The following is a 25995-nucleotide window of genomic DNA, read 5'->3' on the forward strand; positions in this document are numbered from 1 at the left end:
TCAAGCCAGCATGGGGCTCTCTGCTGGGAAGGGGTCTGCTTGAAATTCTTTCCATCTCCCTCTGCCTCTCCAACTGCCTCCACCACAAATAAATAAATAAGTCTTTTTAAAAAATTATTTAGTAGGAAAAAAGTCCCAATTTCTGTGAAGAATGATGTATAAGTTTCAACTTTCCTAAGGGTAACTACTATAAGAAAAAATGTATAAAACAAATAACAGAATGAAAGTCAAAGTTTAAGATAAGTACATTGTGAAGATACTAAAATTATACTAAATTAATTATAATGAAAAATAGAAGGAAGTGGTCCATGGAAATAAGCATCTTAAAACACTTCATATTATTTAACCAACTACAGATTAACTTGACACGTGACATTTCATACATACCTGATTCCTACTCTGAGCCAGTTTTTCCTTTAAGTCTTTTACCTCATCTTCTAAATTCATAGGACAACGTGATGTCACCTCCAGTGAAGCCTCTGACATAGATAGTTTTTTTAGGGTATTGGCCAGTTCTTCTTGAAGTTGTCTCACAGCAACCTAATAAGACATTTCTGTTACTGGTTTTATAAATCATCTTACTATTAAATTATGTTAACAATATATAACTTTGACCTATGTACTTGGAAAATTTCACTACAAACATCAATTCATCTTCTTTTCCTAACATGTATACATTATGGCTGTTTAATGAATTTGGCTAAAGACACAAAAAGATGTTATCTGCCTAGTCAGTATTATGTTACTTAGATAATTAATTCAGCCCCACTATCCTTTCCTAGTGGGTGAATTTTCCCAAAGCTTCCCAATCGACTGAAGTCTCAAAAAGAAATGGGTATATAGGTGGGACTAGCACTGGTCAAGTCTACAGTATGAAATGTTTTCCCTCTTTTTTATTAGAGGCTTCAATTAATGTCAGAGTTCCTCACATGTTCAATCCCCTGCTCAAATCCTTTTAATAGATAACTATCTCAGAACGTAAGTGAAGTCATTCTAATGGCCTTCAAGACCCTAGATGACCTGGCTTTCACCTCTCTCCATGACCTCCATTCCTGCTACACAAGAATCCTGCCACCCCTCATTAATCTGAAAATGGAGATCCAATGTCCAATTAATAAATAACAGAGATACAGTTCTCTTTGTGTTGGATAAACTTAGGCCCAAATGATAGTAACTGAGATTTGAAATGAGCAAATTATTTGTAAAATTTCTTAAAAAATTATAAATAGCAGTGGGAAGATTAAATCAAATATAGTTTTGCTAAAGCTCATCACAATTGTCCCAAATTATGATTTAATGAAAAGGAAGGGCCTGCAAAAGATTAAAAGGTCATAAGGATACATGATTTCAGACTAAAAATTCAAATTAATATAAATAAGAATAAAATTATGCCAACCTAAAATGTATATAAAGCTACTATGTATGGTTTGCATAAATGTATAAATATATAAAAGTATATATGTATATAAATATATATATTTATACTTATAAATATATACTTATATATATGTATAAAAAGTACTGAGATACTGTACTTTTTATTCAGTTCACTTGGGAAATCTGGAGCTAACTGTCAAGTTAATCCACTTAATTGAATCTCAATTTCAAAATATGCGTGCTTTAAAAATCCTCTATACTTGCAGTGTTGGCTTTTAAAATATATGTACATACATACATGGAGAAAATATATATATACAAATATATATGTATACATATATATATACACAGACATGAAGTGTATATATATATATACACACACACACACACATATATGTACACACATGTAGATTAAACAATAATTTCAGAAAATAAAATATATTTGCATACAAATACATACACAAGTTTACTTCAAAATAACTAAAGAAAATACCCCAGGGACGCCTGGGTGGCTCAGTTGGTTGGACGACTGCCTTCGGCTCAGGGCGTGATCCTGGAGTCCCGGGATCGAGTCCCGCATCGGGCTCCCAGCTCCATGGGGAGTCTGCTTCGCTCTCTGACCTTCTCCTCGCTCGTGCTCTCTCTCACTGTCTCTCTCTCTCAAATAAATAAATAAAATCTTTAAAAAAAATAAAAAAAATAAAAAAGAAAAAAGAAAATACCCCAGAACTCCTTTTGTTACCCACTTCTATCTCCTCTTGTTTGCAAAGGTGATTCGTTAGAATTCCATCTTGTAATATTCTGGCATCCTGTTCTCGACAAAGTTGTTTTTCAGTATAATACTGTTCTTCCACAACCTAAAGACATATTTTCATTAGGATTTTGGATGACACCGATAAAAAAAAAAATAAACACATACTGTTTCCTGTTTTGTTAATTTTGGCCATTCTAACTGGTGTAAGGTGATATCTCAATGTGGTTTTAATTTGAATCTAGTGTTGGAGAGGATGTGGAGAAAGGGGAACCCTCTTACACTGTTGGTGGGAATGCAAGTTGGTGCAGCCACTTTGGAGAACAGTGTGGAGATTCCTCAAGAAATTAAAAATAGAGCTTCCCTATGACCCTGCAATTGCACTCCTGGGTATTTGTCCCAAAGATACAGATGTCGTGAAAAGAAGGGCCAGCTGTACCCCAATGTTTATAGCAGCAATGGTCACGGTCGCCAAACTATGGAAAGAAGAAAGATGCCCTTCAACGGATGAATGGATAAGGAAGATGTGGTCCATATACACTGTGGAGTATTATGCCTCCATCAGAAAGGATGAATACCCAACTTTTGTAGCAACATGGACGGGACTGGAAGAGATTATGCTGAGTGAAATAAGTCAAGCAGAGAGAGCCAATTATCATATGGTTTCACTTATTTGTGGAGCATAACAAATAGCATGGAGGACAAGGGGTGTTAGGAGAAGGGAGTTGGGGTAAATTGGATAGGGAGGTGAACCATGAGAGACTATGGACTCTGAAAAACAATCTGAGGGGTTTGAAGTAGCAAGGGGGTGGGAGGTTGGGGTACCAGGTGGTGGGTATTATAGAGGGCACGTGTTGCATGGAGCCCTGGGTGTGGTGAAAAAATAATGAATACTGTTTTTCTAAAAATAAATAAATTGGAAAAAAATCAAAAGCTTAAGAGAACTTAAGAAACTGTTCAAAAGAAGTAACCTTTTTAAATACAAAGATTTTTATCCTACATGAATAATTCAAATTTTAATTTAAATGACAGCTAAATTTGTCATAGATATACAGGTAGATATAGTATGTGAAATAAAATTTCTTTACAAAACATTTAACTAATTCCATCAGAGTCTCAAGGTGATTTAGCCTATATTTTAATATAAAAGATCCAAAACCGGGGTGCCTGGGTAGCTCAGTTGCTTAAGTGTCTTACTCTTGGTTTCAGCTCAGGTCATGATCTCAAGGATTTAAGATCCAACCCTGACTCAGGCTCTGCACTCAGAGTCTGCTTGAGATTCTTATCCCTCCTTTTCACTCCCCCTCTACACATTCCCCTACTCATGCTCTCTCTCTCTAAAAATAAATATTTAAAAAAAAAATAGCCAACAGCATGGAATGGTCTTCCATCTTTTTGTGTCTTCTTCAATTTCTTTCATGAGTGTTCTATAGTTCCTCAAGTATAGATCCTTCACCTCTTTAGTTAGGTTTATTCCCAAGTATCTTATGGTTCTTGGTGCTATAGTAAATGGAATCGATTCTCTAATTTCCCTTTCTGTATTTTCATTGTTAGTGTATAAGAAAGCCACTGATTTCTGCACATTGACTTTGTATCCTGCCACGTTGCTGAATTGCTGTATGAGTTCTAGTAGTTTGGGGGTGGAGTCTTTTGGGTTTTCCATATAAAGAATCATATCATCTGCGAAGAGAGAGAGTTTGACTTCTTCATTACCAATTTGGATACCTTTTATTTCTCTCTGTTGTCTGATTGCTGTTGCTAGGACTTCTAATACTATGTTGAACAAGAGTGGTGAAAGTGGGCATCCTTGTCTTGTTCCTGATCTCAATGGGAAGGCTGCAAGCTTTTTCCCATTGAGGATGATATTTGGTGTAGGTCTTTCATAGATAGATTTGATGAGGTTCAGGAATGTTCCCTCTACCCCTATACTTTGAAGCGTTTTAATTCCATGCTCTTGGATCGGAAGAATAAACATTGTTAAAATGTCTATACTGCCTAGAGCAATCTATACTTTTAATGCCATTCCGATCAAAATTCCACCGGCATTCTTCAAAGAGCTGGAGCAAATAATCCTAAAATTTGTATGGAATCAGAAGAGACCCCGAATCGCTAAGGAAATGTTGAAAAACAAAAATGAAGCTGGCGGCATCACCTTACCTGATTTCAAGCTTTATTACAAAGCTGTGATCACCAAGACAGCATGGTACTGGCATAAAAACAGACACATAGACCAGTGGAACAGAATAGAGAGCCCTGATATGGACCCTCAACTCTATGGTCAATTAATCTTCGACAAAACAGGAAAAAATATACAGTGGAAAAAAGACAGTCTCTTCAATAAATGGTGCTGGGAAAACTGGACAGCTATATGTAGAAGAATGAAACTCGACCATTCTCTTACACCGTACACAAAGATCAACTCAAAATGGATAAAAGACCTCAACGTGAGACAGGAATCTATCAGAATCTTAGAGGAGAACATAGGCAGTAATCTCTTTGATATCAGCCACAGCAACTTCTTTCAAGATACGTCTCCAAAGGCAAAGGAAACAAAAGCGAAAATAAACTTCTGGGACTTCATCAAAATCAAAAGCTTCTGCACAGCAAAGGAAACAGTCAAAAAAAAAAAAAAAGAGGCAACCCACGGTATGGGAGAAGATATTTGCAAATGACAGTATAGACAAAAGGTTGATATCCAGGATCTATAATGAACTCCTCAAACTCAACCCACACGAAACAGACAAACACATCAAAAAATGGGCAGAAGATATGAACAGACACTTCTCCAATCAAGACATACAAATGGCTATCAGACACATGAAAAAAATGCTCATCATCATTAGCCCTCAGGGAGATCCAAATTAAAACCACATTGAGATATCACCTTACACCAGTTAGAATGGCCAAATTTAACAAAACAGGAAACAACATGTGTTGGAGAGGATGTGGAGAAAGGGGAACCCTCTTACACTGTTGGTGGGAATGCAAGTTGGTGCAGCCTCTTTGGAGAACAGTGTGGAGATTCCTCAAGAAATTAAAAATAGAGCTTCCCTACGACCCTGCAATTGTACTCCTGGGTATTTACCCCAAAGATACAGATGTCGTGAAAAGAAGGGCCATCTGTACCCCAATGTTTATAGCAGCAATGGCCACAGTCGCCAAACTATGGAAAGAACCAAGATGCCCTTCAACGGATGAATGGATAAGGAAGATGTGGTCCATATACACTATGGAATATTATGCCTCCATCAGAAAGGATGAATATCCAACTTTTGTAGCAACATGGACGGGACTGGAAGAGATTATGCTGAGTGAAATCAGTCAAGCAGAGAGAGTCAATTATCATAGGTTTCACTTATTTGTGGAGCATAACCAATAGCATGGAGGACAAGGGGCGTTAGAGAGGAGTAGGGAATTTGGGTAAATTGGAAGGGAAGGTGAACCATGAGAGACTATGGACTCTGAAAAACAGTCTGAGGGGTCTGAAGTGGCGGGGGGGTGGGAGGTTGGGGTACCAGGTGGTGGATATTATAGAGGGCACGGCTTGCATGGAGCACTGGGTGTGGTGAAAAAATAATGAATACTTTTTTTCTGAAAATAAATAAATTGGAAAAAAAATAGCCAACATACATATTTATGTCAATTTACCCTCCATCCCTTCATTCAGAAAATATACATAGGGTTTATATGAGAAGCCAAGAATTCCAATAAATTAATGATTTTAGCTATAAATATCATAGTTCCTATTAGTATAAAACTAAATTTTTTATCTATTTTATACCTAAGTAATATACATTAAATCAAAGGGATATTATAAATAATAGTGATAGAAATATGCAATATTTATCAGACTTACCTGATTGAAATTATTTCTTACAGTCCTCAATTCTGCATCTAGTGCTCTAAGCTTAAAATCAAGTTCTTGTTTTATTTCAACTTCTTTCTTATACTGCTCTTCTCTTTTTGTTAGTTGCTCCTGAATCTTTTCATATAACATTTCAGCGTTTCTTCTTTTTTGTTTTTCTTGTTTTAAAGTTAATCTGCAAATAAATGTGCTTATTTTAAAAGTTGTTTTATAAACAATAAAAAGCTCATGTTATGATCTGGTGCCACATATGCTGGTTTAGTATCCAAATGAAATTTGTATGTTCTCATCTTTTTTCCTTTCTAGGGCTCATGTTTCTAATTTCTCACTTCAATCTCTTCCAAAAGGTGTATATAATTGAAAAGAAGCAATGAAAAAGCATTGTGCTGCTTAGTACTAGTATCTCTGGGAGACATCTCTGGGAGATACTGTAGGGAAAGGAAATTTGAAACTATTCAAGAAAGATTGGAAAATTATTGTTTTGCCCACATACTCATAATTACTCCTCCATTAGAGAAGATAATTTAGTTACTATTTAAAAAGAGAAGTTCCTGTCTCACATTGAGGCCTTTTATCCATTTTGAGTTTAACTTTGTGTACGGTGTAAGAGAATGGTCGAGTTTTTCTCTTCTACGTGGATAAAAGACCTCAATGTGAGAGAGGAATCCATCAAAATCCTAGAGGAGTACATAGGCAGTAATCTCTTCGATATCAGCCACAGCAACTTCTTTCAAGATATGTCTCCAAAGGCAAAGGAAACAAAAGCGAAGATGAACTTTTGGGACTTCATCAAAATCAAAAGCTTCTGCACAGCCAAAGAAACAGTCAAGGAAACAAAGAGGCAACCCACGGAATGGGAGAAGATATTTGCAAATGACAGTATAGACAAAAGGTTGATATCCAGGATCTATAAGAACTCCTCAAACTCACACACAAAAGAGACAATCATATAAAGAAATGGGCAGAAGATATGAACAGACACTTCTCCAATGAAGACATACAAATGGCTATCAGACACATGAAAAACTATTCATCATCACTAGCCATCAGGGAGATTCAAATTAAAAACACATTGAGATATCGCCTTACACCAGTTAGAATGGCCAAAATTAGCAAGACAGGAAACAACATGTGTTGGAGAGGATGTGGAGAAAGAGGAACCCTCTTACACTGTTGGTGGGAAGGCAAGTTGGTGCAGCCACTTTGGAGAAGAGTGTGGAGATTCCACAAGAAATTAAAAATAGAGCTTCCCTATGACCCTGCAATTTCACTACAGGGTATTTACCCCAAAGATACAGATGTAGTGAAAAGAAGGGCCATGTGTACCCCAGTGTTTATAGCAGCAATGGCCATGGTCGCCAAACTATGGAAAGAACCAAGATGCCCTTCAACGGATGAATGGATAAGGAAGATGTGGTCCATATACACTATGGGGTATTATGCCTCCATCAGAAAGGACAAATACCCAACTTTTGTAGCAACATGGACGGGACTGGAAGAGATTCTGCTGAGTGAAATAAGTCAAGCAGAGAGAGTCAATTATCATATGGTTTTACTTATTTGTGGAGCATAACAAATAGCATGGAGTACATGGGGAGATAGAGAGGAGAAGGGAGTTGGGGGAAATTTGAAAGGGAGGTGAACCATGAGAGAGTATGGACTCTGAAAAACAATCTGAGGGTTTTGAAGGGGTGGGGGGGTGGGAGGTTGGGGTACCAGGTGGTGGGTGTTAGAGAGGGCACAGCTTGCATGGAGCACTGGGTGTGGTGCAAAAATAATGAATATTGGATTGCTGAAAATAAATAAAAAATAAGCTAAATAACTTTTTAAAATATCAAAAAAAAGAAGTTCCTGTTTATAAAGAAGTTATAATTCACTACAAATAAATTGCTACTTCATGAAACATCACAAGTAAGGCAGTGTACGACAGCATCTGCAGATGCATTTACACAATGTACACCCACAGATTACTGTGATCTAGGACTAGGCTAGGGAGTCGAATATCTGTTGCCCTATGATTTTTATGTTTCTTCTTCTGCAATACTCTCAATTTACCTTGTTGATTATTATTCATTTCATTTTATATAGATTTTATATATTTGATAGAGAGAACACAAAAAGGTGGAGTACCAGGCAGAGGGAGAGGGAAAAGCAGGCTCCCCACTGAGCAAGAAGCCCAATGGGAGACTCAATCCCAGCACCCCGGGATCATGACCTGCAAAAGGCAGACACTTAACCAACTGAGCCATCCAGGTGCCCCTGCTCCATTTTTCTCCCAATTATACACAGATTTTAATTCAGGTAAAGAAGTACAAGGAACACTGGGAGAATTTGGTAATTGTGAGACAACATTTTCACAGAACACAATGTGTTTATTTTCATCTCTTCAGTGGAGGTTTTTTAAAAAGTATCTTAAAAGCCTTCTGTTGAAGATTATACATGCAAATTTGGACTGTAACTCTATAATAGAAACATGGATTATTTTGGTGAAAATGGTCTAAAGCAAATTTTCAGTTTTAGATAACAGAATACTCAGATATAGAGCTTGTCAATTCTCATTGCAGGTGACACTCAAATTACACATTTATACATCTTGTTTTTAATTTATTTTTTATTTTCTGCATTACAGTATTCATTATTTTTGCCCTCTATAATACCCACCACCTGGTACCCCAACCTCCCACCCCCCACCCCTTCAAAACCCTCAGATTGTTTTTCAGAGTCCATAGTCTCTCATGGCTCACCTCCCCTTCCAATTTCCCCCAACTCCCTTCTCCTCTCTATCTCCCCATGTACTCCATGCTATTTGTTATGCTCCACAAATAAGTGAAACCATATGATAATTGACTCTCTCTGCTTGACTTATTTCACTCAGCATAACATATAATGTATTATTGGTTTCCCCTATCATCCATTGATGTATTATTTTGAAGAATCTCATACTTCACAATACTAAAGAAGTTTTCTTCCCTATAAAATCCCAGAAGGTAAGTTAGCAATTTCAAAACTTCTATGCATCTATAGATAAAAGTAAATAATTCAAGGGGTGCCTTGCTGGCTCAACTGGTAGAGCATGTGACTCTTGATCTCACTCTTGACTTCAAGCCCTATTTAAAAAAAAACACACAAGGTAAATAGGCCAAGTATTTCCTTAAACCAAGATATCATACCTCAAACTGCAGAGTTCATGCTCCCATTCTACTTTTTGAAGCTCCAACTTAGATATCATTTCTTTTGTTTCTGATAGCTCCTTTTGTAGTCCCTTAGCCATATTTTCCATTTTTTTATTTTTTCTTTTAAGTTGTCCACAGTGATATTTTATAAGTTCTATTCATCTTTCATATGAAAGAACCGCATTCTGGATTTTCAATAAACTGACAGAATCTACATCAGAGAAAAAATAAAAACAAATAAAATATATAGGGCACCTGGGTGGCTCAGCTTGTTAAGCATCTGACCTTTCGTTTCAGCTCAGGTCATACATAATCCCAGATTCGTCGGATCGAGCCCTGCATTGGGCTCCACTCAGCACAGAGTCTTCTTGAGATTCTTTCCACCCTTCCTCCCTCCTGCTCTGTTCTTTCCCACAGCCCCAGTCATGTTCATTCTCAAATAAATTAATTAAATATAAAAAAGAAAAAATATATGAGTACTTTTTTTTCAACTTACTTATTTTTAGAAAAACAGTATTCATTATTTTTTCACCACACCCAGTGCTCCATGCAAGCTGTGCCCTCTATAATACCCACCACCTGGTACCCCAACCTCTCACCCCCCTGCCACTTCAAACCCCTCAGATTGTTTTTCGGAGTCCATAGTCTCTTGTGGTTCACCTCCCTATCCAATTTACCCCAACTCCCTTCTCCTAACACCCCTTGTCCTCCATGCTCTTTGTTATGCTCCACAAATAAGTGAAACCATATGATAATTGACTCTCTCTGCTTGACTTATTTCACTCAGCATAATCTCTTCCAGTCCCGTCCATGTTGCTACAAAAGTGGGTATACATCCTTTCTGATGGAGGCATAATACCCCATAGTGTATATGGACCACATCTTCCTTATCCATTCTTCCGTTGAAGGGCATCTTGGTTCTTTCCATAGTTTGGCAATCGTGGCCATTGCTGCTATAAACATTGGGGCACAGATGGCCCTTCTTTTCACCACATCTGTATCTTTGGGGTAAATACCCAGGAGTGCAATTGCAGGGTCATAGGGAAGCTCTATTTTTAATTTCTTGAGGAATCTCCACACAGTTCTCCAAAGAGGCTGCACCAACTTGCATTCCCACCAACAGTGTAAGAGGGTTCCCCTTTCTCCACATCCTCTCCAACACATGTTGTTTCCTGTTTTGTTAAATTTGGCCATTCTAACTGGTGTAAGATGATATCTCAATGTGGTTTTAATTTGAATCTCCCTGAGGTCTAATGATGATGAACATTTTTTCATGTGTCTGATAGCCATTTGTATGTCTTGATTGGAGAAGTGTCTGTTTATATCTTCTGCCCATTTTTTGATATGTTTGCCTGTTTTGTGTGTGTTAAGTTGAGGAGTATATGAGTACTTTTTGCATATCAAAGACTGTATGCTTTCACATTCACTCATTCATACATTAATCAAATATATATTGAATGATTTCAATATCAAATATATTACTGGGATGCCTGGGTGTCTCAGTTGGTTAAGCATCTGCCTTCAGCTCAGGTCATGATCCCAGGGTCCTGGGTTCAAGCTCTACATTGGGCTCCCTACTCACTGGAGAGTCTGCTTCTCCCCCTGCCCAGCCCCTTCCCCTGCTTATGCACTCTGTCTTTTTTTTTTTTTTTCAGGTCATGAACCATTTTATTCCAAACAAGACAAAAACAAACAAACGAAAACACTACTTTCTTCAATAGGCTTTCTTTTCTTCAATAGGCTAGATTTGATTTGCTATTTTAATTGGAATATTCATATACCATAAGTACAGTAGATTATTTTTAGAGCTGATTTGATTTGGATGTTGTCCTTTTCCAAGTTTCTTTATAGGGTTATGCTAGCCTCATAGCTGTGACTGTATCTTGGAAACTTAGAAGATTTTATGTTAGATATGCTGATACTAGAGGAATCATGTATACCTATTTAATCATTTTTAATTGGTTCTTACTTTATTCAGAAAATACTCTTTCAAGATTTCAGCCATGCTTTAAAGAGCTGAATATACACACACACAATACAGTGCTGAAAGTAAAAAGCATATAAAAACCATTTCCCATGTCTTACTAAAGTAGAATATATGTGTACCCATTTAAAAGATATTTAATAATGCTCTTCCACATTTTCAGATATAGTATAAAAAGCTGAATATACACATTTCCTCATCTTACTAAATTAAAAATGTACACACACACACACACACACACACACACATATACATTTTTTCCCCAGGACTCAGGTCTATCATAAAAAATTGAGTATAAACTTAAAAGAGATATGCATGAAGTTTGTTATTTTACTCAAAATTCAGGGGCAGGGCAGCTCTGCATCGTTTCCTCAGTTCAACAACGTCAAGGATACAGGTAATTCCAATCTATCCTGCATATCAATCTCAGCCTTTCACCCCTCCGGTAGCAAAATGGCCACAATTCCGGTATCACACAGACATACAGACATGCATCCTGTATATAAGAGGACTATTTCCTCCTATTTTGTTGGGCAAGAAAATTTAACCTGAAGCCTACTTGCAGAATTTTGCTCAGATCTTGTATGGCTAGGACTGGACATACATGCCCAGATGCAAAGCAAACTAGGAGAGCAAGACCTAGACTTTCGATGAGCACGGACAGTCCTGGCAAAGGGAGAATGGCTAACACCAACAGATAGGCAACCAACAGTGTCTGTCACAACAATATTGCCTTTTTTCTTTAAAAATCCTTTCTTTAGTTACATTTCCTCTCATTCATGATGCTTGAGGGTTTTTTCCTCCCACCTCAGGAAGTTTCCAAGGATTGTTGTTGTTGTTGCTTTGTTTTTGGCTTTGCTCTTAACTGGTTAGTTAGAGCTTTTCTACACACTAGAGCTGACTGCTCATTCATTCCCTCTCTCATTCCTCCGATTTCAACAAGTGTTTCCAGGGAACCTATTAGAACAGGCTGTGCACCAAGTACAGTGCACTTACAATGAACCGTGGCTATTAACTGTCCATATTTTCTACACATATTAAAAGAAGTTAATTTTCCTAAGGATAGCTCTATTGCATCCTACAACTTTCAACATGGAGTTGTTTGTCATTCACTCCAAATTGTAACTTGCCTTGATTTTCTTTCCCCTAGTGAGGCAAGAGGGCAAGGTGAACAAAAAGTTCGGTTTTCAGTTATTCTCCAGAAGGAATTACCTGACATTCAAAAGATGATAGAAGATGCTCCCATAGTCATGGTACACATAAAAGCCTTCCTCTCATATGATCTCTATCCACAAATATGAAAATAAATAGAAGCAGCTATTTAACTCACTTTCAATATGAGCCATACAATATTCTTTGGGATTTAATGTAATTATTTAATCTTATAATGCTAGTAAGATGGTGCTAACATTAATTTATAACTGAGAAAGTTTAGATCTAGTTAAGTAATTTGCCCTAAAAGGCAAGTAAGACTGAGCATTGCTTAAATCCTTTACCACTCTGCCTCAGTTTAAGTTAATTTTAGAGGAAAAGCTTGCAAATATTTAAGATCTGAGTGGGATGGAAGAATCAGCTGCATTTTTAACATTACTGCAGTCTTCCTCAAGTATGAAGTGAGATGAGTAATTTGTTGGCTAAAGCAAATTGGTCTCCTATATTTATGATATTTATATTATAAATCCTCTTGATTTCCCCCAGGCCAAATGACCTTGATGTTGCGAATTGTTGGTATGACAGTCTCTGACACATTAACTGCCTTCCAAAGCCTTCCCACTTTCCTTACATTCAAGGAGTCTTTTCACTTTTATATCAATTGAACCTTGATATCTAATAAATTTTGAAACATAAATAGAACCCTCTCAATCCCTAACATTTATAAAGTATATCAACATTAACACATGTCAAATAAATTATGGCCCTCAAATAAAGGCCCTGTATCCACAGTGTAAGCTCCGATATTAAGTGATTTTCAAAGGCTATCCCACATTCCTTAAAATCACAGGGGTTTTCGTGTTTTACTAGTTTGACTTTGCAGAGGTCCATAAAATTTTGAGCCTTCCCACTCCACTTCATTCACTCCTCTTTCCTGTGTGAATTCTTTGATGTTTACTAAGGTGTGAACCACGAATAAAGGCCTTCCCACATTGCTTGCATTTGTAAGGTTTCTCACCAATATGAATTTTCAGGTGTCGATTAAGTTCTGAGCCACGACCAAAGGCTTTTTCACATTCCTTACACTTATAGGGCTTTTCACCACTATGACTTCTCTCGTGATGAGTAAGTTCTGACTTTTGAATAAAGGCCTTCCCACATTCCTTACATTTATGGGCCTCTCACCCGTGTGAACTTTTTGATGTCGAATAAGTTCTGTGCTACAAGTAAAGGCCATTTTACATTCCTTACATTCATAGGGTTTCTCACCAGTGTGAGCTCTCTGATGTCGAGTAAGTTCCGAGCCACGACAAAAGGCCCTCCCACACTCTTTACATTTATATAGTTTCTCACCAGTATGAACACTCTGATGTCGAATAAGATGGGAATCAGAGATAAAAGCTTTCCCACATTCCTTACATTTATGAGGTTTCTCACCAGTATGAATTCTTTGATGTAGACTCAGTTGTGAGGCACAACTATATACCTTTCCACACTCCTTACATTCATAGCGTCTCTCACCAGTATGAATTATCTGATGAAGACTAAGTTGTGTGTTGTAACAGAAAGCTTTCCCACATTCCTTACATTTATGGGGTTCTCACCAGTATGGATTCTCTGATATCAAAGAAGATGTGAGGGACGGGTAAAGGATTTCCCACATTCCTTACATAGTATTTCTCATCAGTATGAATTCTCTGATGTAAACTAAGTTGTGAGGTAGACGGAAAGGCCTTCCCACACTCCTTACATTTATAGGGTTTCTCACCTATGTGGATCTTTTGATGTTTCCTAAGTTGTGAGTTAGAATGAAAGGTTTTCCCACATTCCTTACATTTATAAGGTTTCTCACTAGTATTAATGTTCTGAGGTTTAGTTGTCTCAGAGCATTGGATAACAGCACATTTCTTATTTTCTTTACTTTTTTTGCTTTCATGAATTCTCTGATGCTTAATCAAGTCTGACTTACTACTAAAGGCTTTCCCACATTCTCCACATTTAGAGTCTTTTTCCTTATTACGATTTCTTTCATGTTGAAAATGGTGTGACTGGCACCTGGAAGTTTCCTTACATCTCTTGCATTCGTAGGTTTTCACTCTGGTGTGAACTGTCTGAGGCACTCTCTGAACTGTGTTCTGAGTGGAAGTGAACCTTTCCTCAGAGGTTATAACAGGTTGTCTGAAATGTCCCTCCTGTTGTTTCTCCAAGTGGCATTTGATTTCTCTGCTATTTCCAAACCTAGTGCACTCAAGGCCGGAGCTTGTGAGTCTTTTTATCTCCAGGGGCAATGATTTAATTTCATAACTGTGCTCCTTTGGACATAAATTCTTGGTTTCTCTTCTGGACTCCCAATCTGGGGACCATTCTTTTTTATCCTGATTTTTAACCACCCAGGGCTCCTTCCCCTGCTCCAATAAGGAGGTCACATCTGGCTTAGAATCAGAAAGCCCCAGTGATATCAGGTTGTTATAATTCTCCAACATTACATCGCAGTACAAACCCTTCTGGGCAGAGTGCAAGCATTCCCACTCCTTTTGAGAGAAGTAAATGGCCACATCTTTGAACGTGAAGCCCTCTGCCATGACTTTTGACGTACAGTGGCTTTTCTCTCCTCTTCTGGATTCTTCTTGAACTTCTCCCGGGTCCTCACACACCAGTCTGGTCGAATCCGCAGGCGGACTGCTACGCCCCAAACCCTCGTCGCCAAACTCCCGCCAACTCACTAACCGCCAGCCAACTTCCGCCGGAACTGGCAAATGCCGCAGAGCCCTCAGGAAAAGGTAGTCCCGAGGAGGAAAAATCCAGCCAGAGCCAGGCGGGTACAAGGTTTCACCGCCCAGTGCGCGCCGCGTACTTAGCCTTCAGGCCAGTACTGACGGCCCACGCTAGCCTGAGCATCCTGAGGACCTGGGCGAACCGACAGGTCCAAGCAGTAGGAGTCATCTGCTGGGGGGGGGGGGAGAAAAAAAGTTGTGGACCGTGGAGACTTCTGGGAAATGTAGCCCACAGCGGAGGAAGGGGTGGGCTGGTCGGCCACCAGCACAACCCAAGTCCTCAAAGTTAACCCGTGAGCAACAGTCCTCGCTGCAGACTGCGCAGCGCACAGAGGCGGGAAGTTAAAAGCCGGGAAGCAGACGGTTCAGAGTTCTCTCCGCCAGGAACCGCGCTCTGAGAGCGGGATCAGGGGGGACGACTCCCGGCTACACCATGAATTAGGAGTCCTCCTGGACCCGGGCTATTCAGTCCGCCCCATGATCCTGCCTGGTGGAGTTTGGGTGCTCAGGTTTCAGTTGAGAATTCATCCCCCAGTCCCGGGCGCCACCAGAAAGTGCAGTACTCCCTTAGTCGATATGCTGCAAGGTAGCAGCCCGGCATCCCGACCTTTCCACCCAATTCTGCACTCTGTCTCTTAAATAAATAAAATTTTTAAAAAAGCAAAAGCTATTACACTAAGCTCTGCAGATCTCTGGCTTTTATTTAGCTTAAAGTCTAGTGAAGGAGAACACAATTATGAATTCAGATAGTTCCTATAATAAAAGAGTTCTATGATTACATAACATAACTTGATCTATGGTAAGAAGGGAAGATTTCCCTGAGGAACTATTCTGAGAAATGAAGGAGGAACGGGAAGCATGTGAGCAAACGAGGAAGGAGAGCATTAAAGACAGTCTACAGCATGTGACAAAGTTCTATTGCAATCTGCTTCTGGCCAAGATAGAGTAACAGGTACTGATTTATCTTCCTACCTGAAAAAAAGCCAAACAAAAACAGGTAAAATACACTTTAAAATCATTTTCAAGAAAAAGGAATCCAGGCAATGAAGGACAATGATCCCTGAAAACACAGGAGGTTAGCCTAACACATACCTGAGCTCACTGCCTTGGGACAATTTCCAGGCCATGACACAGGTGAAAAAACTGAGATAGACTCCACCAGACTCCCTGAGTTGAGGTGATGAAACTGAGTCTGGTGAAACCAAGACAGATGAGATCAGCGGTCAAAGCACTGGTGAGGAGAAAGCAGAAGAACGAACGAACCCTGGAGATCAGAAGAGTAATAACCAATGCATGCCCGTAAAGAAATCTCCTGCGACCAGGGGAAAGATCTGTCTAGAAAGAGCAGAGGAAACCCTTCCTGGAGCTCACATGGCACGAGGGGCAGTACCTATCCCCATTAGCCATGCTGGAAAAACTCATAACCCACAGCACAATGAATAGAGTTAAGTAGGTCGTGCCTCAGCAGTGGGGAATTATGAGCTCTAGGCTGAACACTACTCTGAATTCACCTAACAATTCATAAGAGCAGGATGGGAAAGGATCAAACTGTTTGTCATTAACTTAGCTAGAATTCCAAAGAAAGCATAAAAAGGTAAGTGGAGGCGTAGAAGCTAATTTTTAAAAAAGCAAATAGCACTGACAGAGATGTAAATTATGTCAGACATGAAAAACACACTGGATTGGAATAAACACATATTAGACAGCTCAAAATAAAAGACTGAAATTTGATATCAGAAAACTGTGAGAAAACTTCAGGTAACTAATATACAATTCCCCAAAGAGGCAGAGGAAAGGAACTAGAAAAAATATTCGAAGAAAAAAACAACGGGGTCACCTGAGTGGATTCGTCAGTGCGTGTCCACCATCAGCTCAGGTCATGATCTCATGATCTCAGGGTCCTAGGATCAAGCCTGGTATTAGACTCCCCCCGATTAGAGGGGAGTCTGCTTCTCCCCCTCCTTCTGCCACTCCTCCCTGGCTCATGCACTCTTTCTCTTTCTCCTTCCCTCTCTCAAATAAATGAATACAATCTTTTTTAAAAAAGAAAAGAAAAAATGGCCAAAACCTTTCTAAACTTAATGAAAACTATAAACCCACAGATCCAGAAGGATCTGGCCAGGAGTGAAGAAAAGGAAGTAAACCTTTATAATTTTCTTAAACGACATATGATGTGTTATAACATTACTAGATGAAAGACTATGATGCTCAGGTCATATACTTTAGACTCTAATCACCAAAATAGCAAAACTAAAGAGTTATAGCTAGTAAGCAAAATACATACATACACATACACACATAAATAAAACTAAATCATAAAAATTACTTGCTCAATCTGAAAGAAATCAGAAAAGAAGAGAATGGAATGAAGAGCAGAAAGGACAAATTGAAGTCAAACAACATGATGACAGATTCAAATCAACTACATCAATAATCACATTAAATGAAAATGGTCTAAAAGCCTCAATGAAAAGGCAGACGTCAAAATGGATAAAAATGGAAGACCCAGCTATCTGCCACTTATTAAAAAATGCATTTTAAATGTAAAAACTACAAATGTGTTAAGAGCTCAGAAATATGACAGACCACACTAACACTGGGCAAAAGAAGGCTGAGCCTGAGTGGTTACATTAATAGCACACAAAATAGATTTCAAAACAAAAAACATTAGCAGCAATAAATAAGTTCATTTAATAATGATAAACCAGTCAACTAAAGGAAGCATAATAAACCTAAATGTTTCTGCATCTATTAACAGTTTCAAAATACATAAAGTAAAATTGACAGAACTTCAGAGGAACAAGCAAATTCACAATTATAGTCAGAGATTTCAGTAAGCAGAAAATCAGCAAGGACTTAGTAGACTTGAATGCCACTGTTCTTCTCAAGCATCCATGGAACACTTACCAAAAGAGATGATATTCTGGATCATAAAATAAATTATAATAGGAGGAGTAAGTCAAAAGAACTGAAGTCATAAGAGTGTATTTTATGACCACAAAGAAATCAAATTAGAAATCAAGAATAAAAATATCTCTGGAGAATACTCAAATATTTGCAAACTAATTAACACACATCTAAATAAACCCTGGGTCAGGGCGCCTGGGTGGCTCAGTCAGTTAAGTGTCTGCCTTCGGCTCAGGTCATGATCTCAGGGTCCTGGGATCAAGCCCCACACTGGGCTCCCTGCTTAGAGGGGAGTCTTCTTCTCCCCCCAGCTCATGCTCTTTCTTTCTCTCTCTCTCTCTCAAATAAATAAAATCTTTAAATAACCCCTGGGTCAAAGAAGTAAAGGAAAAAGAAATTAGAAAATATTCTGAACTGAATGGAAATGAACATAGAACACATATGAATTTCTGGAATCCTGCAGTAGCAGCACTCACATGAACATTTATAGCACTGAATGTATGTACTAAAAAAGAAGAAAAGCCTCAAACTGATGACCTTTGGCTCCACCTTAAGAAATTAGTAAAATAGTGGTTAAAAAAAAGTTTGATAAACTTTGGTTATGTAGAAAAATCTGAAAGAATTTTTTAAAAAGCTACTAAAACTAATAAGTAAACTTACTAAGTTCAAGAATAAACCTGGACCATACCCTGTATCATAACTAAAAAAGAATTCAAAATGGGGGCACTTGCATGGATCAGTCAGTTAAGTGGCTGCCTTCAGCTCAGGTCATGATCCACGGGTCCTGGGATCGAGCCCCATGTCCAGCTCTCTGCTCAGCAGGGGGACTATTTCTCCCTCTCCCTCAGCCTGCCATTCCCCCTGCTCATGCTCTCCTTCTCTGTCAAATAAATAAATAAACAAATAGAATCTTTAAAAAAAAAGAATACAAACTGGATCTCATTGGTCCCAGATAGAAATGTAAGACCTAAAACTATAAAATTTGGTTATTCAACTGCAAAACTTCTAAAAGAAAGCAGAGAGAAAACCTCTGACCTTGTGCTAGGCAAAGATTTCTCATATAGGAACACCAAAAGCAAAAATTCATAAAAGAACAAAGATATAAACTGGACTTCATCAAAAAAAAACTGCTCTTCAAAAGATACTGCTGAGAGAATGAAAAGTCACAGTCTGGGAGAAAATCTTTGCAAAAAAAAAAAATACAGGTGATAAAGGAACTATATCTAGAATATACAAAGAATTCTCAAAACTCAACAGGTAAGAAAACCCAATTTTTAAAATGACAAAGGATTTGGACAGTTCAAAGAAGTATACAGATGGCAAATAAGCCCACAAAGATATGCTCAACATTATAAGTTATTGGGGAAATGTATATTAAAACCATAATGATACATACACTACAGACCCATCAGAACATCTAAGATTTAAAAAACTGACAATACTAAGTGTTCATGAATATATAGGGAGAAATCAGAACTCTCGGACATTGCTGGTGGGAATTGAAAATGGTGCAACTACTTTAGAAAACCATTCAGCAGTTTCGTAATGAGGGAATACAAAGAGACACACGAGACTTAAGGGTTATTACCTGCCTGAATTACAGTTATGGTTTCATATGCATATACATATGTCAAAACTATCAAATTATACACTTTATACATGTGCAGTTGTCCTAACTTAAGCTGTTGAGGGGAAAAAAGCTCTATTGTAAGGAAAAATATCTAAAACAGTGGCTGAGATATGGACAGAAGGATATGAAACAATCCTAGATGAGGCTGAGAACTGTGGTCTTTCACCCCAGAATGATGAGAAGTAATAGCTAAGCTTTAAACAAGGGGGTCACGTGATGAAATATAAATTTTTTTAAATATATGGTAACTATGGTTGCAGAGTAGACCAAGATTCTGGGAGGTGGAATGACAAGGAAAACAGTCCCAAGGTTGTTTCAGTATTCTAGGACAAAAACAGTGGTAACCTGACCTTGGGTGAAGGCACAGAAGAGGAGAGTTAACACACATCAGGTGTGCCATTCCCATGATGAAAAGTATAGTGGAAATTATGGCTCTTTGCTAAGAGTATTCAACATTTCTCTATTTTCATATAAAACGTATTTCTGAGATGAGTAGCTCTATAACACATCAGTGTTGTATGGTACAGCACTAGACAAGAAGTGCACATATTACTATAGTAATGTACATACAAAGGCTTCATATTTACACAATGGTCTTACCTTTACAATCCATGGCATGCTGTTCAATTAGCGACATGCAAATCATATGATTAGAGTCAGGCATGTGGAAACCCTCCAAAACTGTTTCAGATGACAGAGTTAAGACACCGAAGTCATCCATAGAATCAATTTGTTTTTTGACCTACAAATAAATAATACTACTTCAAAATGTCCCCTAAATATTGATAAAATATACTGAGTGTAGAGAGATGATAAATACCCATATCTCTTTATAAGAGAAAAAAAAAAGGTACTTTCAAAAGGACTGATTTTTATCAAAACAACCTTTATCAATAACTAGTGTTTCTGAACAACTTTTTCAAAGTATATGTCTGTACAACAAAGGCAGATTTTCTCTTTTTTCACTATACCTTTCCTAAACTAATTTTTTATCATGGAATAATATTTCCGATAAACATTATTTATCAAAATAACATAATAAAATAAAAATTTAAAAATTAATAAATGAAAATTTTTCCTATATATATATTTACCTCTTCCTTGTCACTAGATGTTTTCTTTGAAGATCTAAAAAAAAAACAATTCTTTTCAAATATTAAATACTTAAAATATAAGGAATTTCTAAATCATATCTAAACTATATTATTAATAATGTTAAGAAAGCATTAAATTTAAATCAAACTGAGCAAAGGAAAATCATAACGTTACTTGCATTATTTGATATGATGAAATATACCACATTTTTTGTTGTCATTTTCAATAAAAACAAGCTTTTACTGGTTCTGAAAACTATTTGGAAAGTGCAAGTTAAGTTCTTATATGGAAGAAACCCTTTTTTAATCATCATGATATTAGTGTTTTGAGGATCTATTGTGTCAATACTATGCATTATTATGAAAACACATGTTTTAAAGCTATTTTAAGCCTCACAACAATCTTACAAAACATAGGTAATTATATTTGGTATTTTACACAGGAAGAAAATGAGGCACAGAAAAAAGTAACTTCCCAAAGCTGGTACAGGTGGTCAGGAGTAGACCCAGGATTCAAATCCAGGAAATGTGCCTTCAAAACACGTGTTTTACAGTATATGGTGAAAGTAATATTTAAGTGTTTTTAAGTAATCTGATAGCAATTGAATCTATTAGTATTCCATTTTTAGCTATAATTGTAATAATAATTCATAAATTTTAACCATTTTTTAAATAAAAAGACTTCATAAGTAGACAATATTGAAAATCTACTTTCAAACAACTCAAGATTTGCTTCTTCTACAGAAGCTGATCAATGGGCATTTGTTTATTCCCAAACAGACACTTATTGAGTATACTATATATGTGTCAATGACTGTTGGTACAGGAATCTTCAGCTTTTGTAATTTAGAACTTTATAAACCAAAAGTAATAATCTATGATAGATTGATAAATATGATAGATAAAGTCTTTCCCCTTCCCCCAGAATCTAAACAAATATTAAGTAAATATAACCAGATAATTCAAAGTCCCTAATAAATCCATAACCATTCATGATACTGTCAAAGGCACTGAATATCTAAAATTATCAAGGAATGGGGGTGCCTGGGTGGCTCAGTGAGTTAAAGCCTCTGCCTTCTGCTCAGGTCATGACCCCAGGGTCCTGGGATCAGGCCCCGCATTGGGCTCTCTGCTCAGCAGGGAGCCTGCTTCCCTTCCTCTCTCTCTCTCTGCCTGCCTCTCTGCCTACATATGATCTCTGTCTGTCAAATAAATAAATAAAATCTAAAAAAAATTTTAAAAATAAAATTATCAAGGAATGATTTGTTCTATTCAGAATGGCCTAAGGTTTGTATATTTACTATTATATATATAGTTTTAAATCCACGAATGATAGTATCTGCATATTCAATTTTACGAGAATACTCCACTGTGGAACCAATTCTGAATAAACAATTTCTTGACACAAAACTACATGAATAGGAGTGCTAAGGACAATTACTATATCATCTTTAAAAGAATGTAATACAATCAATAAGCTTTCTAACATTTGGAAATGTGAACAAAATTTAATTAAATAACCATGCCTATCTCTATTGGATCATTTCCGGGAGCATACAAAGGTATTCTAAAAGCTCCCATCTTAAAATTAAAAAATAAAAAAAATTCTTTTGAACTCCACATTCTTTTTCAGTTATCATCCATTTCTCTATTACCTTTCCCCATAAAAATTCTCTAAGAAGTTCTTTATACTTACTCATTACAGTCCAGCTTCCATGGTGACTGTTGAAACTGCTCCTTCTCAAAGTCACTTGTCCTCATCTTAACCTTTCAGGCAGTGTGTCAGATATACTTGAGTATTTCTTGTCTTCGCCTGTACCTACACTGCAGCATTTTATTTCCATAAAAAGTAATCACTGTTAAAATTCCTTCAGAGGGAAATAAAGAATTTATAGATTTTACCTTCCTTCATCCTGATCTGTTCCACTTGAAGTGCTGTCATTATTCATTTGCAGAGGACAAGAAGTTAGACAAGGGGCTTTCTCAAACCTTGATGTAATCACAGATTCTTTTGATGTTTGTTTTCCTTTATCCTTGGCCCTTCCTTTTTTTATATCCAAAGCAGGATCACTATTTTTAAAAATCCATTTAAAATATCCATTAAAAAGCTAATGTTTTCGGGAGCCTGGGTGGCTCAGTTGGTTAAGCCACTGCCTTTGGCTCAGTGGCCTTCTCCCCTCTTATGCTCTCTCTTACTCTCTATCCCTCTCTCTTAAATAAATGCTCGACATTTCTCTTATACCATACACAAAGATAAACTCGAAGTGGATAAAAGACCTCAATGTGAGGCAGGAATCTATCAAAATCCTAGAGGAGAACATAGGCAGTAATCTCTTCGACATAGGCCACAGCAGCTTCTTTCAAGACATGTCTCCAAAGGCAAAGGAAACAAAAGTGAAAATGAACTTTTTGGGACCTCCTCAAGAAAAAAAAGCTTTTGCACAACAAATGAAACAATCAACAAACAAAAAGACAACCCATGGAATAGGAGAAAATATTTGCAAATGACACTACAGACAGAAGGCTGATATCCAAGATCTAATAAAGAACTCCTCAAACTTAACACACACAAAACAGAAAATCACATCAAAAAATGGGCAGAAACATGAACAGACACTTCTTCAAAGAAGACATACAAATGGCTAATGGACACATGAAAAAATGGTCATCTTCACTAGCCATCAGGGAGATTCAAACCAAAACCACATTGAGATACCACCTTACACCAGTTAGAATGGCCAAAATCAACAAGACAGTAAACAACAAGTGCTGGAGAAGATGTGGAGAAAGGGGAACCCTCTTACACTATTGGTGGGAATGCAAGTTGGTGCAGCCAACTAAGTGGGAGCTAAGCATTACTGGCTGTCTAGCAGTTGGCGGAGGGGTGATACCTGGCCCCAACTGATACCCGATGACTTTTGAGACAACAGCCAACCCATCTCCTCTGAGCCCCCCACAGGACAGGGTGCATCAGAGCAGGGCAAAGGGCAGTATGGGAAACCCTACAGCCTCTCCTCCTGGACCCGGATTCGGGGTGCATTCGGGGTGCATTCCACTTGGGTGGCCTCGTCATCATAAGCCCCGCTCTCTGCTCTGTGTGTTTGGCAGCAACGTTGGCCAAGAGCAAGGCCGAGAGAAGAGCGCCGTCTTCTGCACCAGCCAGGCAATGGGCGAAGGGCTAGGAGCACAGCCAGGACAGACCAGGAGAGGCTGCACCCCAGCCCTCGGGCCAGCTGCAGGCCTGTGGGGGCCATGGGTACCCAGAGTGGTGTGAGGGACATGTCAGGAGATGGGGTGCGATGGGAGGGAAGTCTCTGGGAAGATGGGAAGAGGGAGTGATGGGGTGCAGGTCCTGGGAGCATCCGCCAGTCACCCCAGGCATCCGTAGCATAACCGCTCAACTCTCGTAAAAACTTTCAGCATCTTGATTGAGGAAGAGCAGCTCACAGAAAAGTTGTTTACAAAACCTCCTTAGAAAGGTGTGTTTGGAGATGACTTTTGAGACACCCATTCAACGTCCTCCTACCACACTCATGTTTGCACCTGCTATCCAGTGAAAGGGCTCGGGGTAGCCCCCCCAGAATGTGCCACTCTGGCATGTGGCTTATTTTGAGCCAAAGGCTCTTTTGCCCTTCCCTTAACCACACAGAAAAATCTAGATTGGGGGTCTTTCCCAGAATAAGGGTGAGTATCTGAGGGAGCCATCTGTAGGGTAGAGCAGACATCTGTTCCTCTTATGGCCCTGGAAAGGGCATCCTCTTGGCTGAAGTCCAGCCCCTGCCCCCTTCTCCCTCGTTCAGAATGACACACATGCCTCGTGTCGGCTGATTATCTTTGGGATTCCTGCATCTGTGTGGATTCCCCAGACACACACCTATTAAATTCCATTCTCTCCTGTTACTCTGTCTCATGTCAATCAGATTCTTTGCCCAGCTGGGAGGGATCTTTGAGGGATGGGAATTCGTGCTCCCGACACTGGCATGTGGGCAACTGCTGCTTCCAGGGACCCCTTCCTGTGGGCCCACATGCCTGCCAGCCGACTTTCACGGCCTCCACATCCAAGTCCCCTCTGCAGCTTCTCTTTTTCTGCCTACCGTTTAATTTTTTTTAAGATTTTATTTATTTATTTGTCATAGAGCAAAAGAGCGAGCATGTGAAGACACAAGTCAGGGGAGGGACAGAGGGAGAGGGAGAAACAGACCGCTGAGCAGGGAGCCCGATGCAAGGCTCCATCCCAGGACCCTAAGATCATGACCTAAGCTGAAGGCAGATGCTTAACTGCCTGAGCCACCCAGGCATTCCCTGCCCGCCATCTAAATCTCGGAACTCTGTCCTAGCCCACTTTCTCCTCCTCCTGAACCTGAAATCCACTGACTCTCGGTGAGTCCATTGATAGGCTTGGGGGAGGAGGTCCACGACCCCCATTAAAAAGCATTGGGTGCCAACATGACAAACATAACAAACAGGCACAAGCATGGCTTCTAGAAAGAATGTGTACTTCTAGAAAGTACACATCCGATTCTGGTGGAGGCTCTGGGTCCCTGCTCTGCCTCCAGCCCAGGGAAGAACACTGCTCTCTGCAAGGCCTTCTCACTCCGTCCCCTGGCTTCAACCTCCCAGCAACGTAGACACCCCCCCACTTCTCCCAGACACTTTCCTGAAAGCCAGATCCCTATGGCCAAAGACCTGCTGGAAATCTCCCCTGGGAGGTTTATTGGGTACCCCAAATGTAACAATCCAAAACTCAGCACATCACTGTTCCCCCCGACCCGCTCCCCTTCTTGGGCTCTCTATTTCAGTAAAGGATACCATAGCACACCTCACTGCCCCAGCCAGAAAGCTGGGAGTCCTCCTGATTCCTGCCCCCCACACTCCCCAGACCCAGTATGTGGGCAGCCCGAGCCCCTTCTCTTCTGCCCCTCCTGGAATGGAGGGGTTGTGTGGGGGCCTGAGAGCTCGGCTTCTAGAACTGCACTGTGCCCATCGGCTCCCCAACCACACATGTCTTTCTGTCAGACACATTTAACTTCTCTGGGCCTGATTTTTTCATCTCCAAAATGCAGATAATAGCAATATTTTCCTCATTTTTGTGAATAGTGCCCACATCACTCAGAATCTGAAGCCCTGATACATCTTAAAAGCCAGGAGCAACGCGGGGCCCTCCATCGGGGCTCTGGCTTTGTTCACACTGTGGTGAGGCCCGCTCTCCGTGCTCCCCAAGCTCAGCCTCCTCGCTTTCTCTGCCCCGACCCCCCAGCCTGGGCCTTCATTCCGGAAGGCTGTTCTGG

At 39.0% G+C, this 25995-nt stretch overlaps 1 protein-coding gene across 1 annotated transcript; it reads right to left on the reverse strand.

The window, feature by feature from the left end:
* Positions 1-5990: 5990 nt before the first annotated feature.
* Positions 5991-22755, reverse strand: LOC122892025 (ankyrin repeat domain-containing protein 26-like). The gene is made up of 4 exons (XM_044228131.1): positions 22610-22755; positions 20708-20741; positions 20214-20355; positions 5991-6168 (listed from the first exon to the last, which is right to left on the reverse strand). The coding sequence occupies exons 1-4, from the start codon at positions 22654-22656 to the stop codon at positions 6164-6166; spliced, it is 228 nt and encodes a 75-aa protein (XP_044084066.1). The 5' UTR covers positions 22657-22755; the 3' UTR covers positions 5991-6163.
* Positions 22756-25995: the final 3240 nt, after the last annotated feature.

The sequence above is a fragment of the Neovison vison genome, chromosome 12 (assembly GCF_020171115.1).
Source record: "Neovison vison isolate M4711 chromosome 12, ASM_NN_V1, whole genome shotgun sequence".
In the NCBI taxonomy this organism is placed as follows: Eukaryota; Metazoa; Chordata; class Mammalia; order Carnivora; family Mustelidae; genus Neogale; species Neogale vison.

Excerpts from the sequence above, each read along its gene's own strand:
- LOC122892025 (XM_044228131.1), bottom strand. The coding sequence starts at position 22,656 with ATGAATAATGACAGCACTTCAAGTGGAACAGATCAGGATGAAGGAAG. Across the intron at positions 20,742-22,609 it reads ACAGATCAGGATGAAGGAAG|ATCTTCAAAGAAAACATCTA; the intron begins GTAAAATCTATA and ends TTTTTTTTTTAG. Across the intron at positions 20,356-20,707 it reads CATCTAGTGACAAGGAAGAG|GTCAAAAAACAAATTGATTC; the intron begins GTAAATATATAT and ends ATTTATTTGTAG.